At 46.3% G+C, this 18,211-nt stretch overlaps 1 protein-coding gene across 2 annotated transcripts in view; it reads left to right on the top strand.

Annotated features, from left to right (window-relative positions):
• Nucleotides 1-18,211, top strand: part of Dennd2a (DENN domain containing 2A) — an 87,688-nt gene that overhangs the window by 40,716 nt on the left and 28,761 nt on the right. For both annotated transcript variants that reach the window (XM_028768429.1, XM_028768430.1), the window contains exons 3-8: nucleotides 5,503-5,630; nucleotides 6,862-6,983; nucleotides 14,707-14,904; nucleotides 16,296-16,389; nucleotides 16,862-16,912; nucleotides 17,850-18,037. In XM_028768429.1, coding sequence (XP_028624262.1) covers nucleotides 5,503-5,630; nucleotides 6,862-6,983; nucleotides 14,707-14,904; nucleotides 16,296-16,389; nucleotides 16,862-16,912; nucleotides 17,850-18,037 — 781 coding nt within the window. The remainder of the gene's footprint in view (nucleotides 1-5,502; nucleotides 5,631-6,861; nucleotides 6,984-14,706; nucleotides 14,905-16,295; nucleotides 16,390-16,861; nucleotides 16,913-17,849; nucleotides 18,038-18,211) is intronic.

Here is an 18,211-nt window from a genome sequence, read left to right as displayed (position 1 = left end):
AGAAAGATAAGAAAAAAGCCAAAAAAATCAACAAAATGAATGTCAGAGATGAATTGATGAAGTTTCAGAGCAGAATTGCCTTGAAAGCTTTGGAAAGCATGCGTTAACAGACATTTCAACAGTAGCAACACTAGAGAACAGAGAGGCTTTAGTTGTTCTATGTTCTGGGAGCCATTATTGTGTCTTATTTTTCACTGGAAGGTGAGAACCTTTGGGCCTTGGATTCTATGTATTCTTCCCGCTTTTGTTCCCAGAAATTTCAGAGTTTCAGATAGATTTCGGATGATCGTTTTTCCATAGCACTGTTTGTTGAATAGGCAAGATATCTTTTCCAGTTTCTGTGTTTGACACATTGGTCCAAGATTATGTGGCTGTAACTGCGTTTATTTCTGGGTCCCCCAGTCTGCTTCATAACTTTATATATTTACATGTCTGAGGGTTTTATTTATTTGTTTTGACTTTGGAGTTTTTGAGACAGATCTCTCTATGCAGCCCTGGTCACTGTGTAGACAAGGCTAGTCTCAAACTAACAGAGATCTGCTCGCCTCTGCCTGCAGAGTGCTGGATTAAAGGTATGGCCCACCCTACCAGACTAAGAGCAACTTTCATATATTCATTCATAGCCAGGCACAGTGGTACACACCATTAGTCCCTAAACTCAGGAGAACTGCTGTGAGTTCAAGATCAGCCTGCCCTATAGAGTGAGACTCTGCTTCAAAAATCAGTCAGTCAGTCAATTAATTAACTAATTAATAAATGCTCATTTACTTATTCAGCCAACTGTTTGCTGTGAACATACTTAGTATTAGGTGTGGGGATTTATTAATGAGCAAGACTGACAGAGACCCTACCCTCGTAGAGCACATAGGCTAGCTGTGGGAACACATACTGCATGTGTGTGTCTTGGCTTCTAACCTCAGTGTTAGTGCTCTGAGGAAATGTAAGGTGCTATGGGAATCCAGCCTGCTGTTGTGGGGAGGGCAGCCTTGACGGGGGAGAAGGTCAAATGCTCTGCAAGGAGGAGGAGGTGGCAGACGAAGAGGTGGCAGACAGCTGGTCAATGAGAAAGTAGATATGGACCCCGAGCTTTCTTTGTGCTGGACAAGGGTGTGGCCAGGATGGGGTAGGGGCCCTCAAGGATGAAAGAGGAGGCCTTGAGCTCTAATGGAGCCAGTTCTAGAGGAGCTCTGGAGATGAGAGGAACGGTGGGAAGCATTTGACAGCTTTGAAGGGAGCAGTCATCAGACTGGCATCTGCCAGGGTTCCCCTTGGTGGCTCAGTGGGTATTGTGGTCACCGCCATGATGTAATTACAGACAGAAGATGTGCTCAGTTCCCAGGAGGCTGGGGAGGCAGAAGGCCACTTAGTTGGTTAGGTGTAGGTGGGCTGGAAGGGCTTTGCAGTATGCCTTGCAGCTCCCCGGCGTAAACATCTGGTTGGATTTCCGGAGGGCAGCTCTGAGAGAGGAGCTTCATTTGAGATTTGTTAATTTTGAGGTTCTTGCCTATTGTCTTCAATTAACATTTCATTTATAAGAATATGCAAAAGCTATTAATAACTCACACACTATTTTGACATTAGTCATGATTTCTCTTAGTTATTTTTTTTTAATGTTTTCTGAGGCAATTTCGTGATGTATTCCAGGCTGGCCTCAAACTCAAGATCCCCTGCCTCAGCCTCCTGACTGGGATTAGAGTCTCATCAGGGGAAATGTGGAAAAGAAATGGACTAGAAAAATAAAAGTAGGGGGCTGGAGAGATGGCTCAGCAGTTGAGAGCACTGACTGCTCTTCCAAAGGTCATGAGTTCGGATCCCAGCAACCACATGGTGGCTCACAACCACCCATAATGAGATCTGATGCCCTCTTACGGTGTCTGAAGACAGCAACAGTGTACTTACATATAATAAATAAGTAAAAACCTTTGGGCTGAACCGAGTGGGGCTGAAACGAGCGGGGCGGAAGTAATAAAAAAAACTTTCTAAAAAAAAAGAAAAATAAAAGTAGAGGGGGTTCATTGGAACAGTGACATCAGTGTCTGTAAAACCAGCTGTCATGTGATCATTGGAGGGCGTGGAAGGCAGAGGACTTAGAGGGGGTCACATCCACCCTATCTGTGAGTGTCCCTCTGGAAGGGACTCCTTACCTTTGTCTCACTGGTTCTGAGCACAGTTAGACCCGGGGAAGGCAGTCAGTACCACTGTGGGTGGTGTGTGCAATCAGTGCGGGACACGCTTAGCTAAAGAGGCAGCTGTTGGGTTGTGCCTGTTGTTCATTCATTCACCTGTGGAAAGTCCCTTTTTCTCCCAGTTAACACATAAAGATGCTAAACCCTTTCTCAAGTTCAAACATGTTCGTAAAGAATTAGCGCATTGGATCAGTCATTCATGTGAGCAGATTTCTCTTCAGGGTGTGTGATCTCCTACCTATGTTAAGGCTGGACTCTTCTCACCCAAGAGGAGACCAAGAGGAGCTCTTTATGAATTTAAAGTCGTTTTTTTTTTTTAAATTTTATTTATTTGTTTTATGTGAGTATACTGTCACTGTATCTATACACACCAGAAGAGGGCACCAGATCTCATTACATATGGCTGTGAGCTATCATGTGGTTGCTGGGAATTGAATTCAGGACCTCTAGAAGAGCAGTCAGTGACCGCTGAGCCATCTCTCCATCCCAAATTTAAAGATTTTACTGAGCTGGGTGGTGGTGGTGCACGCCTTTAATCCCAGCACTTGGGAGGCAGAGGCAGGCAGATTTCTGAGTTCGAGGCCAGCCTGGTCTACAGAGTGAGCTCCAGACAGCCAGGACTACATAGAGAAACCCTGTCTTGAACTCCCCACTACACACACAAAAAAAGATTTTACTGAGCCACATAGACCATATTGAGACCCCATTGTAGAACCTAATACAAGTCTATAGAGACAGCTCCAAGCTGACTGAGCAGCAGGTTTATAACGGTAAAAACCATGTTTGTTACATCCCCTTGGCGTAGCTGTGATGGCTGTTAGCAAGCATGTCAGGATATGAGCTTTTACTCATGAGGTACAGTGCATCACTGTGGTATTTCTGTTTGTTAGGGGAGCCTATAGAAAGGCTTTTGGTTACAGAAGCAGGACACTGCAGGTTAGCAGAAGTTCCTGTAAGTTCCTGTAAGAAGTTCCTGTACATGCCTGAGGCTCAGCCTGACATCATTAGCCCAAGGTCCGGATTTAGCAAATATGCTTTTCTCACTTCATCTGGACCTTAGGATAAGAGGACAGACGTCCCTGCAAGCTACCACTTGCACCTGTGATGCCAACACAGGACAGTGATTCACCAGACCTTGGAGTAATTGTAGCTACTTTCCTGTCACTTCTAGAAACTATTCATGTGATGTTTGTGACCCCTCCTTGTTCTTCTGCAGACCTGAGTTTGTGTTGGTTTACAGTGTTGCTTTTTAGATTTTGCACATTGGTCACCTAAAAAACCAGAGCTTTAACACAGAGCTGTACTTGCCATTTGGAAACCCTGTGGTAGCTTTTTTTGTTGTTTTGTTTTAAGATTTATTTATTTTATTTATATGAGTATACTGTAGCTGTCTTCAGATACACCAGAAGAGAGCATCGAATCCCATCACAGATGGTTGTGAGCCATCATGTGGTTGCTGGGAATTTAATGCAGAACCTCTGGAAGAACAGTCAGTGACCTTAACCACTGAGCCATCTCTCCAGACCAGTAGCTTATTTTACAACTTAAGTCTTGCGTTAGAGACAGGAAGATCACCAGATCACTGGGCTACATAGTGAGACCCTCTCTCTCATAAGGCCAGTGACTGAGCCACACATAGTGGCGAATGCCTTTAATCCAAGCACTTGAGAGGTAGAAACAGGTGGATCTCTGAGTTTGAGGGCAGCCTGGTCTACAGAGTTCCAAGACAGCCAGGGCTACACAGAGAAACCCTGTCTTGAAAAACAAACAATCAAAGGCAGGGACTTAGGGTAAAGCGACAGGGCATGCGCCTAGCATGTGTAGTGTGACGGTTTATTTCTGATTTTGTTTGTTTGGATTTTGTATTACATTTAATGACGTGTGGGTGTGCATGACGAAGGGTGCTCAGGTACCATGGCGCATGAGTGGAGGACAGCTTGCAGGAGCTGGGCCTCCTCTTCACCGTGTGGGTCCAGGAGATTGAGTCAGGTCATTAGTCTTGCTGGCAAGTACCTCTGCCTGCAGAGCCATCTCATGGACCCTGGTTTTTGTTTTTTCTTTTGTTTGGTTTTGTTTTGTTTGGTTGTTATTTTCTTATGCTTTTTGTTGTTGTTGTTCATTTTGAGATAGACTCTACTGGCCAGACTGGTCTGAAACTTATTGTACTCTAAGTGGGGCACAGACCATTGACAGTTCTCCTACCTCAGAGTGTTAGGATTATAAATATGAATGGTCATGCCAAGCTTTTGTTTGTTTTGTTGTTGTTTTGTTTTATTATATCGTACTTTTGGCTTTTTTTTGTTCTGTTTGTTTGTTTGTTTGTTTGTTTGTTTGTTTTGAGATAGTGTCTCATTATGTGGCCCTGGCAGGCCTGGAATTCACTCTGTAGACCAGGCTGGCCTAGACGTCACATAGATCTGCCTGCCTGTGTCTCCTGAGTGCTGCAATTAAAGGCTTGTTCCATAATGCCTATCTCATTATGTTGCCCAGGCTGACCTAGAGCTTGGTGGTATAGCCTCCTGCTTTAGTCTCCCAAGTGTGGGCATTGCAGATGTGTACCACCATGCCCCGCCTCCTAACCACTTTTTAAAAGAAAGTTCATATTTTTTAAATGTAGTCTTTCCAAATGCTGTTTAGACTAACAAACCTTTTTATGTGTCAGGATTCAAAGGCAAAGCATGCCTCATATATTAACATCTTGCTCTCACAAATACGGAAAAACATCACAACAGAGTTGAGGTACATCTTGAAAGTCCAGGGGTCCAGCAGTGTCCGTTTGGATGGTGGCTAATCTCATCCCAGCAAACCCCACGACCATCCAAATTTGTTGTTGTGTTGCACGCACTGTAAGAAAGAGCTTGTGCAGTCAAGCATGCGACCATCTTTAGTTGTTAGGGCTCTGAGCTGCAAACTACACCTTCACCCCATCCTCTACCCTTATAGGACTAGCCTCGGCAAATAACCTGGACTGGCAGAGGTCAGAGTTTGTGCACCATAGCACATTATCACCCCAGAGAAAGCAGTTAATATGTATGACCCAGACCGGATCCCATATGCTAGCGCACTAGGACTTGGCCCCTCCCTCTGTCCTGCTTGGAGCCCTCAGTGGAGGCAGAAGAGGCTAATGGGGTGATAGCCCATCCTTTGGGGATGGGTTTCTGCTGCAAGTCAGGCATCTGTCCTGGCTTACAGCTCTGCAGCCCTGGTCCAAAAGCTTTGGCTTGACCCTCCTTGCATTCTGACCTCTGCTGTGTTCAGAACCAGCCTAACCTGATCAAAGTTCTCTTTTTGTTTCTTTCCATGGTGCACAACCCAGAAAGTCCTATGAGTTCGAGGACTTGCTACAGTCTTCCTCTGAGAACAGCAGGGTGGACTGGTACGCGCAGACCAAACTGGGACTCACACGCACTTTATCGGAGGAGAACGTGTATGAAGACATTCTAGGTAAGAGGCCAGAAAATCCAGAAGTAGAGCTGCTTCTCCTAGAGTTGTCAGAAAGGAAGAAGAAATACCAGCTTGCTGTAGAAGAAAATAATAAAAATGAAAGCATCGCTTGCTTCGGACAAACCACTTCAGGAAGAGACACCAAAAAATGGTTGTGCATCTGTTGTATAACATGTACTCTCGTCCACAGATGGTGTACAACTTTTAATATGTTAAATTCACTCATCATTACACTTTAACTGTTATAAATACGTATGCTCAGAATCACTAATAAAAACTTGATATAACCTTAAAAAATAAAAAACAAAAAAAAGCTGGTGAGAGAGAGAAGGCCCACAGGTATTTGCACATGAGGGGCACAGACAACATTCATGGTGTTATCAGTATCAGAAATGCCTCATGATAAGAGAAAGCCCAGGACTGTGGGAGGGCTTAGCAGAGCCACTTTAGTCTGGGCTCGCACCCATGTAATAGATAGCAAAGGTAGTTTGGGAGAATGGTAACCTGTAACCCAAACTGGCTTCTTCTTTCTCATTCCCCCAGGGTGGCTCTGTTCTCAGCAGGGCTTCTCACAGTTCCCAGGAAGGCTGCTACCAGCTCCCTGGGACCCATGACTTTCCTCTGCAGAAGCAAAGCCTTGAGGTCTGCAAGTCCCAGCAAATGTCCTCAGTCACTCTGGCCAGACCACCTTATGTCCCATATCCACTTTTAGAGCCGAAGTGCGGTTCGGTAATTGCCTTAGGCCTGGTCTGTCAGCCCTCCCTGAGCACACCTCCGAGGGGGGGTCCAGGCCTGGTAGAACAGCTAGCCCAGAAACTGAGAGTGGAGTTTATTTGCAGCTGTAAGTAGGAAAATGGGGAATTATCCTCTGAGTCAGAATCAGGATCAGCTGCCAGAAGGAAGGGGTGGCCAACAAAACAACACACATCCCACAGCACTCCCAGGAGGAGGCCAAGATGGTGGCTTAGTGCTCTCAGGGCTGGAGAGATGGCACAGCAGTTAAGAGCACTGGCTGCTAATCAGAGGACCCAGGTTCAGTTTCCAGTGCCCACCTAGAGGCTTGTAATCATTTGTAACCTCAGTGCCATGGGATTTGACATCCTCTTCTAGCCTCAGGTATCAGCCATGCACATGGTACACAGATAATATGTTCAAGCAAAGCACCGAATCTTTTAAAAAGAGAGAAGAGGTAAGGCTCTAACATTCTGACCCATTTCGTCATTGGTCACAGATCCGCCAATGAAGGAAAATCCTTATGAAGATGTGGAGTTACATGGCCGCTGCCTGGGCAAGAAGTGTGTCTTGGCTTTCCCTGGATCTCCCACCTCTTCCATCCCAGACACATCCACCAAGGTACTAGCTTGGGCACGCTTCCTGACCAGTCTCCTGAAACTACTCCTGTCCACAGAGCTCCCTAAAATACCTCTGGGTGTCTAGCTCAGGACTATCTCCTAACTCAGTAACTGAAAAGCCGTGCATTCAAACTGCACATCTTCTGATGAGTGTTCTGAACTAGGAGTAGTGGGACACACCTGCAGTCCCAACACCTGGAAGCCAGAGGCAGAAGAATTGCTGCTCAAAGTTCAGGGCCAGCCTGGTAGACATAGTAAGTTCCAGAGCAGCCTGACTAAGACCATGAGATCCTAACTGCAATAAACAAACAAACAAGTACATAGAAAAAGAAATAGAGATATAAGAAAGAAAGGCAAAGGGCAGTATGGTAGTATGAAGTATCTACCTCAGTGGGCTTGTAATACCTGAGAACTCCCTTGGAACCTTTTAGCAGATTTGTTGCTGAAGAAGGTAAATTAAGGAAGACCAAATTTAAACTGCCAGCGTTATTCGGTGCCCAGCATGAGGATTTGTTTCCAGCCTGAGAATTACAGCTATATACCTGCAGTCCCCCAGGGTGGGGTCAGCATTTGCTGGAAGGTGGGGTGGGTCTTCATAGGGCACACTTTCTACACCTGGGGTCAGACAGAACACTTCCAGCCACAGACTTCTAGAAGAATCAGGGACATAACCCGTCATGGCCAGTGAGGCTTACAAGCCCATATCAGCTGCCTCGGTATTTGCCCAAATCAGCTAACTTTCCCATGGAGAAGACTGTTGAACGAGGAATGTATGGTCACCAATAATTAGCAATTTCTACTTGCCTTGGAAATGTGTTCGTGTTCCCATTGGAATATGGATGTGTCTAACATTTAGACGCATCCATTCCTACAGAGGGTAGACTGAGGTAGGAAAGCAACATGAGGGCTAAAGATTCAGTCAGTGTCAGAATACACACAAGGCCCTGGTGCAGTCCCCAGCACTGGGGAAGGAACTGGGCATAATGGCTCACACCTATAATCCTAGCTTTTGGGAGGCCGAGGCAGGAAGACCAGAAATTCAAGGACAGCTTCAACTAAGTCATGAGTGTGTGCATGTGGACCCCCACATGCATATACAAAAAAGAAGCAGCCACACCCATTCCACACCTCCCATCCTACCTAGCTCTCCACTTCATGCTCTTAGAAACTGTGAAAAACATCTGCCCTGAACAGCTGTGTCCTTAGCAGGCAGCTCCTCCCTCATACCAGAAAATGAAGGCTGAGTAGCCCCATCCTGTCCTTGCTAGGCTGGCCAAGCCTGGAGCCTGTGCCACCACAGCAGCCAAACTGCAGTGGTAGTGACGCCAGTCAAGTTTTCTGTCCAGATGTGGTTGTCCTGGATAGCAGTGTACGCCAAGCAGGGTCCCTGGCATTACAGGCTGTTGGGGTCTGTGCAAGCCATCGCTGGGGCCCTGGGTCTCATGCTCACTGCTCTGCTCTCACATCTGGGTGTCTGGCCTGTGCCCCCGTGATGAGGGACAGCTGCAGACGTTACCACTTCCGCCATTCAGCTCATCAGCTATCCATTGAGCATCTGCCACATCTGGGCTGCATCTGGGACCTTAGAAGTAGTTGAGGTAGCCCCTCAGCCTCAGAAAGCTCTACGCCATCTTTGGGATGTTCGTCTAATTAACTCCTGACTGGTCCCAATGGAAAGGGAGGACAGAGTGTCTTCAGAAAAGAGCAGATGTGTAGCCTAGAGCAGATGTTGCGGTCTGTGAACCCTAAGCAGTGTTATATAACCATACCTATTACATACCATAACACAAAGAATGTTAAAACTTAGAAACTGTGTGTAGGGTGGTGGGGTGGAGTATGCCCGTGTGTCCTCATGTATGTGGGTACACGGGCGTGTTGCATGTGCGCACTGAACGTGTGCGTGTGAAGGTCTGAAGTTGACACTGGGTGTCTTCTTCGGTCACGCTCTAGTTTATTCAGCGAGCAAGTCTTACTGACTCTGCAACTCTGCTATGGGGCTAGCCAGCTTACCCAGGAAGTCCCACCAATGCCTTCTGGGTGCTAGGTTACAGGTGTGCTGTCACATCTGCCCAGCTGCTTGTGAGTGCTGAGGATCTGAACTCCAGCCCTCACACCTACAGAGCAAGCATTTTATCCAGGGAGCCATCTCCCCAGCCCAGCCTCTTTCAGTCTGTTTTGAGATGTGGGGGTAGGGGTCCTTACTCTGCAACCCTGGCTGGCATCAAACTGTAATTTTCCTGCATCAGTTTCTTAGGTGTTGTGATTATACAGATGTGTGCAATACAACTGTCAAGGGCTAAATTTTTTTTGTCAGAGAAAGATATACTAATCAAAACAGTCCTTTTTTTTTTTTTATTGTGACATCCATTTAGCCAAAAGGGACTAGTGATCTCAGTTTCAGGCCACATCCTCTCCCTCTGAGAAGGCTCAGAGCTTTTGCCACCTCCTCCCCACCAAGATGCCACATGCTAGGACCCATCACAGCCTCCTGCAATGACTCATGAGGCTTGACCAGGCAAGTCAGACCTCAGGCCGGGGGGGGGGGGGTCCTTGTCTGCCTCTCTCCTTCAGGCACTCCAGGCCTTCTGTGGTGCCCATGGGATTAGAGGCCATGTGCCATGGTGACACGGCTGCCAGAAGGAGCCGTCATAGGATTAGGCACTATGAATATTGGCCTGTTGGTTTCCATCAACAGTACAATCTGCTGGATGACAACTTGAAAAAGCCCACCTTTAAAATGGGTGGCTTGGGGGCTGGAGAGCTGGCTCAGTGGTTAAGAACACTGACTGTTCTTCCAGAGGTCCTGAGTTCAATTCCCAGCAACCACATGGTGGCTCACAACCATCTGTAATGGGATCTGAAGACAGTTACAGTGTACTCATATAAATAAAATAAATAAATCTTTAAAAAAAAAAATGGGTGGCTTGGGCCGGGCAGTGGTGGCGCACGCCTTTAATCCCAGCACTTGGGAGGCAGAGACAGGAGGATTTCTGAGTTTGAGGCCAGCCTGGTCTACAGAATGAGTTCCAGGACAGCCAGAACTACACAGAGAAACCCTGTCTCGAAAAACCAAAAAAAAAAAATAAAAATATAAAATGGGTGGCTTCCCTTTGAGGCTACAGTTAGGGCTGGGCAAACGACTGCCAGTGGCTAATTTTTATGAATGACGTTGTGTGAGATTTTTCATGACTGCAGTCTTATCCCTCTACTTAGCCCTTGGCACATTATATGCTGTGTGTGGACTTGGCATGGTTAAGAAGCTGCAGCAGAAAGGGCATGGCCCACACTGCCGTGGATACTATCTGGCTTTGAGGGAGAACTTGGCTGGCTCCTACTAGGTCTAAGACTCACACCCTTGCTTTCAGAAGCTTCAGCACACAGACATCTTCACTATGGTACAATTTCTCCCAGGACCCTCAGGACCTTTGGAGCCCTGAATAAATTCAATTCTTTTTTACTGAGCCTCAGACTGTGATTAACACTTTTGAGGCTCACCCCCGTATCCTGCTGTCTTCCCTTTTATCAAACAAGAAGCTACCAAAAGCCCACTCCTCCCTCAAACTCCCCGGACCGTTAGTTATTTGGGTGCTCTGAGACTGCTGGATCCCTTCTCTCCAACAGTGACACCAGGAGATACAGCCTGGATGCAGCCTGCACATCGCTTCTGCCAGGCTCTTTGGCATGCTGTCCAGAGTTGAGTACCATATTCTAGTTGCTTCTCTTCTCAGAGCTTTTCATTTGTCAAATATCCTATAAGCAAACTAGCCTGGTGTAAAACTTGAACAGAAGTAGATACCCACTGGTTGCCAGTAGTTATATAGATTTCAGTGTCCTGAAAGTATCAGGACATTTTCTTGGACTTCACTGCAGGTGGAATTAGGCTGCTAAGAAGGCTGATTTCTATACCAAGGTGATAAAGACGCCCACACTGGCCATGGCGGGTCAGCACTCGCTGGCTTCCTGTGCTAAGCAGTTCCTTGTGCTCCTTGTAGACCCAAGATGAATGGGAGAACCAACCACAGGGCAGATAGGAGTCTTTGTTCCTGGAGATTTTGAAACAGAAAAGACTGAATTTGTAAGTACATCCTACTTGGAACTAAGCAAGACTGGAGAATTCAGGGACAAGTAGGCCTATTCCATGAGCACTTAAGATATGGTAGACGCGGCTTTGTAAATTGATTGAGAAAGAAAGGCTCATTCATTAAATAGAATTGGAATAAATTAGCATGGAGGGGAATGATTTAGATTAGCATGCCATAAAATAAATTTCCAATGGATTAATGAATAAAATATGTTTCAAAATCAAACCAAGAAAAATCCAGACCAAAATAGAATTCAGTATTTATTAAATATCTAACAAGAAATAGATGCTCTTCTTTTTCTAATTTTTTTCTTTTTTCACGTATTTATTTGTATATGTGTGCACATGCATGTACCACAAGCAAGCGTGTGGAGGTTAGAATGGCCTGCGTGAGTCGGTTTCTCCCACTACGCATGACCTGTGGATCAACCTCAGGTCCTCGGTATGGCAGCAAGCGTCCTCTGCCTGCTTAGCCATCTCACCAGCACAGTCAACGATGGATTCTCTAGGTAAAGAACGAGGACATTAGAGGACAGAGAGTTGGCTCATTAGGAAAGCCTGCCTGCTGTCCTTGCAGACGTTTGGAGTTTGGTTCCTAATCCCCATGTCAGGCTGTTCACGGCGACCTTAACTCCAGCTCCAAAAGAATATGATGTCTCTGGCCTCTGCGAGCACACATGCACATATACAAACCCAAACACAGACACACATGCACACACAGAATTAAGAAATAGGTCAAACACTGGGAGAGGCAGGAGCAAAAAATAAGACAGAAAAACCAATCTTTTAAAAGCAAGAAAGAAGGGGCTGGAGGGATGGTTCGGGGGTTAAGAGCACTGGCCGCTCTTCCGTAAGATCCCAGCTATCAGGTCTGAGTCCCAGCACCCATGTGGTGGCTCAGTGCCACCTTTAACTCCAGCTAGGTGCAGGAAATCCAATGTCCTCTTCTGGCCTTCTTAGGCACGGGGCACACATGTGATCCACATAAATACATGCATGCAAACACCCATACACATAAAATAAAATCTATACAACGTATAGGTCGCGGGGGGGCAGGGGGAGATCAGTTGCCTCTCATACTCAGAGTCCTAAGGTGTGACCCCCCCAGCACCATAAAAGCAAGACAGTTGTGTTAGCTACCCCCTGTGATGAAAAAATAATTACAAAGGAGCCACTTGTCAAAGCACACTTAAGGAAAACTGAGAGTTAGTAGTTCTATAGAGAACACATCTTAAGATAGCCAGAAAAATAAGAGGGTTCCCCAAGGAAAATAGGCAAACAGCATTGCATCAAAAACACGGGAGAAACAGAATATTGGGTAGGAAAAATACCAGTGTTGAAAGGAAGGAAGCCGAGGACAGTGAATGCCTACCAATTTCCAGATACTTTATATCTTCTTGTTTGTTTGTTTTTATGTTTTTTAAAGACAGGATTTCTATTCTGGAACTCTGTAGACCAGGCTGGCCTCAAACTGACAGCGATCCACCTGCCTCTGCCTCCTGACAGCTGGGACACCCAGTGATACTATATATCTTAAAACACACAAAAATCAACATGCCATGCTTTGCCTTTTTTTTTTTAAGATTTCTTTATTTTATTTTATTTTATTTTATTTCATTTTATTTTATTTTATTTTATTTATATGAGTATACTGTAGCTGTCTTCAGACACACCAGAAGAGGGCATCAGATCCCATTACAGATGGCTATGAACCACCATGTGGGAATTGAACTCAGGACCTTTGGAAGAGCAGTCGGGTGTTCTTAACTGCTGAGCCATCTCTCTATCCCCCACTCCCCACCCCGTGCCTTGCCTTTTATGCAGAGCAACATATATAGCTGATAGACCAGCAAAACTGGCTCAGTGGGTAAAAGTGCTTGCTCCACAAGCCTGGCATGCTGAGTTTGGACCCCATAAACCAGGCGCAGCTGTAAAGCTTGGAAGGAAAAACTGAAAGCTGTTCTCTTCATACATACAGTGCACACACATCATGTACTTACACACAGAGTATTAAATAAGTTAGTGATTCTAAGATGCTGGATGAGGCGGTAATGTCAGCCCTATTATGATCAGATAAAACACAGACTAGAGGATCATCAGGAATTTCCTGTACACAGTACAGTAGCAAAAACGAGAGACCCTGCCTCAAAAACAAGGGGAGAACTGACTTCTGAAAAGCTGTCCTCTGGCTTCCACGTGAACCAACTCACACACAATAAATAAGTAACTGTTAAAAATAATAATCTGAGTCTGGAGAGATGGCTCAGCAGGTAAGAGCAGTGGCTGCTCTTCCAGAGGACCCTGGTTCATTCCCGACACCCCCATGGCAGCTCACAACCATCTATAACTCCATTCCCAGGGGATCCACCATCATCTTCTGGCGTTTGCTGATACCAGGAATGTGCATGGTGTACAAACATACATGCAGGCAAAATACCTACACACATGAAAATAAATACATTTTAAAAAATAATACGTGCCTGAAAGAACCTGTATGCCCATCTTTAACTTCCATTCTTACTTTTGCATACTATTCCACTGTCTGGATATACCATAATTTACCTGCTCAACCTCTGTCAATGGACGTTTAGGTTGTTTACAGCGTTTTGTGATTATATGCCATGTTGCAATGTATGATATTCTCTGCAGAGTACAACTTTTCTTTTACAATATAATGTTACCCAAGTGTATCAGTAAGGGGAATTCCTGGGGGTCAGACTGCTGGATCGTAGGGCACACACATTGCACATTGTAATTTTGTTTGTTTGTTTTGAGACAGGGTTTCTCTGTGTAGCCCTGGCTGTCCTGGAACTCACTCTGTAGACCAGGCTGGCCTCGAACTCAGAAATCCACCTGCCACTGCCTCCCAAGTGCTGGGATTAAAGGCATGTACCACCACTCCCTGGCAAAAATGGATTCTCTTCTGTGTTTTAAACTACAATTTTCTTTTCTTTCTTCTCCTTTTTTTTTTTTTAAATACAGAGTCTCATGCAGCCCAGACTAGCGTCAGACTTGCTATGCAGCTGGTGAGGACCTTGCCATCTGGTTCTCCCCAGTGCTAGAATTACAGCCATGCACTACCACGCCAGGAGTAAAATTCGTTTTATTTTAGGGGGTACAGAAGATCAAACTTGGCACCGTATATGTGCCTCATGAGTCCTCTGAGCTGCCTTCTCTACTGAGCTGTAAACTTTTGAATAAGTTTTGCATTTTGATTTGAAAGAAGCTTTGTTTCAGAAATAAAATCCTGGATTGGGGCTGTAGCTCAGTAGGAGAGTGCCTATCTGTGTAAGGCCTTAGACTCAAACCTCAATAGTACAAATAAAAGAAAGGGATGACTGTTCCCACAGAGCAGGCCCTTAGCAAGCCAGTTTAGTCTTGCAGTTCCCAGGATATGTGTCTTTATCAAGGTTCAACTGTAAAGAAGTAGCAGCAGGTGGCTTCCCACACATCTGAAAAGAGATTAGACTAGAGTTATATCCTCTGTCACATACATTTTCCACAATGGAATGGCAGCACAGAGTGGTTAGCATAGCAAACCCTGGTACCCTAGGAACCCAGCCCAGCCTGCTCATCTCTGCACTGATGGTCCACCTCAGATCCTTTGTTTGGACTTATGCCTGTCTCTTTTCTCACATTGCAGTCCTTGTCCAAGTCTCCATTTTTCCGGCAAAACTCAGAGAGAAGAAACTTCAAGCTGTTGGACACTAGGAAGCTGAGTCGGGATGGAACCGCGTCCCCGTTGAGAACCAGCCCTCCCTCCACACCTAGCAGCCCGGATGACACTTTCTTTAACCTGGGAGACCTACAGAATGGCAGGAAGAAGAAAAAGATCCCCAGGGTAATACATACTTCGGATTTTGAGGTCCAGGATGCACCCCCCACTTCTCTGTAGAGGAGGTTGAGGAGAGATAGTATGAGGCCCTCTGGTTTCTCCATCACCATGGGAAACATAGACAGCAAACTAGGATACGTGGGTCACCTGTTACCATTATAGTCTGTGCCCTTCACCTTAGCCACTCTTCTCCCTGCCTCCTTTTGACTCCAGTCTTTTCCTGCAAGTGTGTGTGTGTGTGTGTGTGTGTGTGTGTGTGTGTGTGTGTGTGTGTGTAAGAGAGAGAGAGAGAAAGAGAGGGGGGGGAGAGGAGCTACTGATGCATTCAAGAGAGCTGGTCCAAGATAGGAAGGATGGGGTAGAGATTTAACAGACACACACACACAGAGACATATACTTTCATACAGTCATGCACACATACAATCTCTATCTCTCTCTCTCTCTCTCTCTCTCTCTCTCTCTCTCTCTCTCTCACACACACACACACACACACACACACCAGTACCTATGCTGTTCCTATTCTTCCCAATGCATAAAAAAAATCAAACTTCTCTTAAACATTTGATTACTTATTACTTTAAAAACATTGGTGTTTTGCCTGTATGTAATGTGTGCCCCATGCATACACGGTGTCTCTAGAGCCCAGAAAAGACCATTGGATCCTCCAGAACTGGAGTTACAACTGGTTATAAGCCACCATGTGGGTGCTGCGAATTGAACACAGATCCTCTGACTGGAGAATGGCTCAGAGGTATAGATCACTAACTGCTGTTCCAGAGGTCCTGAGTTCAATTCCCAGCAACCACATTGGTAGCTCATAACCATTTATAATGAGATCTGATGCCCTCTTCTGGCCTGCAAGCATATGTGCAGAGAGAAGACTTATACATAATAAATAAATAAAAATCTTTTAAAAAGAGAGTGAGAACATGGACCTTTCACAAGAGTAGCCTGTGCTCCTGACCACTGACCTGTCTCTCCTAGTACTGGGGTACTACATTCTTTGGAATGGTTCCCAGCAAAGTGGCCCAGCCTGGGAATTACTGTCTTTTCTTTCTCTTGTTTCATTTTGGGAATAAATACCTAAGCCACAGTAACATCATAGTATTAAAGCATCAGAAGAGGGAACTGAGTGATTCAGATAGCCAAGGACCCCCCCCCACCCCCAGTGTCTCAGCTGGGGAGGAATGTTTAGATCTGGCTGGCCTTGGGCCGTGGGGACAGCCTCCTTCAGTGTTTTGACAGTGTGGTTGACAAGAATGATCAGAAGATGTGAGGCAGTGGAAGTGTGTCCCCTCCCCCTTTCCTTTATCATCCTAGGGAAGAAGGGTCAATCTAGACAACCATCCACACCAGGGATGGTAGTTAACGATGGTTTCTCTTCTGGTATCTGGCAGCTGGTATTGAGGATCAATGCCATTTATGAGGCTCGGAGAGGAAAGAAACGGGTGAAGAGGCTATCCCAGTCCACGGAGAGCAACTCAGGAAAAGGTAGACTACTCAGGCCCACCCTGCTGGGGCTGTCCTCCTCACTGAGATTAGAGGACATCTTTCCTAGAGAGTGCATCTTCCCTTGTTTTCCTCAGTTCACCAAGGAGGAAGCAATGGCTGCTTCTTGTCTGCTCTTCTCCCTGGGACAAAGGGCCAGGAGCCAGCTCAGTGGCACATGCTCTGGCTCCCTCTGCCTTGCCTACCATCAAGTAGCTGAGGGCTGCACGTCACCTGACTCTGGCAGCAACCTTCCTGGCTACAATAGAGGACTCCTGCCTCTTGCTGTATATAGTCTGCAAAAGGAGCCATCTTACCCAGAGTCAAATCGGTTTGCTAATGCATTAAGTTGAACCGAATTTGACTGACACGGTTTACTTAGTTGACAAAATACCCCCTCTGGCCTAGAAGTTTGGGGTTGTTTCCTGCATCGGGACTCACATCTGCCTCTTTCTTCCTTGTTCTTTTGTTCCAGTGACAGATGAGAACAGTGAGTCTGACAGTGACACAGAGGAGAAGCTGAAAGGTGAGGAGAAGCAGGTGTGTGAGCTGACTGGGGGTGAGGAGAGCGGGTGCGTGAGCTGAGGGGGGGGTGAGGAGAGCGGGTGCGTGAGCTGACTGGGGGTGAGGAGAGCAGGTGCGTGAGCTGACTGGGGATGAGGAGAGCAGGTGCGTGAGCTGACTGGGGGTGAGGAGAGCGGGTGCATGAGCTGTAGGCAGTTTCTTAAGATCTCAGAGCCTCTGTCTCCTTGCTTGCCAGATGAAGTTGGTAAAGCAATTGACGCCTGTGGGCCTGACATTCAGTGATCCCGGAGAAGACTGAGTGAATTTTTTGAGACTTCTCAGATCCCGTGAGAGAACAGAGAGGGCAGCCCTGGGTGTTAAGTGACGTGACAAGACTAGTGTACCTAGTGACTCCCCCTCATTCACCTCTGACACCATCTACCACTAGGCCACCCCCAGAACAAGCAAGTCTGTTCCCACTGCAGAGAACTGGCTGGAGGTCGGAGGGGGTTCCTGAGGTAGCTGAGTCACTGTTGTCACATCATACAGGATGTTTACAAAGCCCTCAGCTCCAAAAGTTTCACGGTCTGGATTTTGTAACATCTCACAAACTGAAGACATGACAGTGAACGAGGGAAAAGTACATACAATCTCTCCACCCTAGAGACAGACAGAGGGGAAAACTGGAACTTCCTACTCAAGGCTTAGCCGTGAAGGCCTGGCCAGTCCTGAGACCTGGGTCCTGTGCCTTGCTTGGCCGGCAGGCCTGTAAGAGAATGACACCCCTCCCGTGAGTTTGGCAAGAGGCCAAAGAGTTTTCTACTAATTTGCTAGATGTGGAAAGACTCAGGGGATTAGAAAATGTACTGAAGCTAAGAATTACATAATCTGTTGAATGCCGAGCGATTCCACATCGACAAATGAGTCACAGCAGGCCTGCGGCTTCTTTCTCTCGGCAGCTCACAGCCAGCGCCTGGTCAATGTGAAGTCGCGCCTGAAGCAGGCCCCTCGGTACTCATCACTTGACCGGGACCTCATTGAGTACCAAGAGAGGCAGCTCTTCGAGTACTTTGTGGTCGTATCTCTGCACAAGAAGCAGGCAGGGGCTGCCTATGTGCCAGAGCTCACCCAGCAATTTCCTCTGAAGGTAGGGGAGACAGGTCACTGGGGGCTGCCTGGGACTACCACGTTCTGGCCATCAGCTTGGGTTCAGGGAGGGGTGGCAGTCCATGAAATGCTTAAGGTCTGGAACCTTCAAAGTGAGCCCCAAGGAGTGTCTGCCACATAAAAAAAAAAAAAAAAAAAAAAAAAAAAAAAAAAA

This window comes from Grammomys surdaster, unplaced genomic scaffold (genome assembly GCF_004785775.1).
Source record: "Grammomys surdaster isolate TR1022 unplaced genomic scaffold, NIH_TR_1.0 186, whole genome shotgun sequence".
Lineage (NCBI taxonomy): Eukaryota > Metazoa > Chordata > Mammalia > Rodentia > Muridae > Grammomys > Grammomys surdaster.
This window is presented reverse-complemented; position numbering and strand designations above follow the sequence as displayed.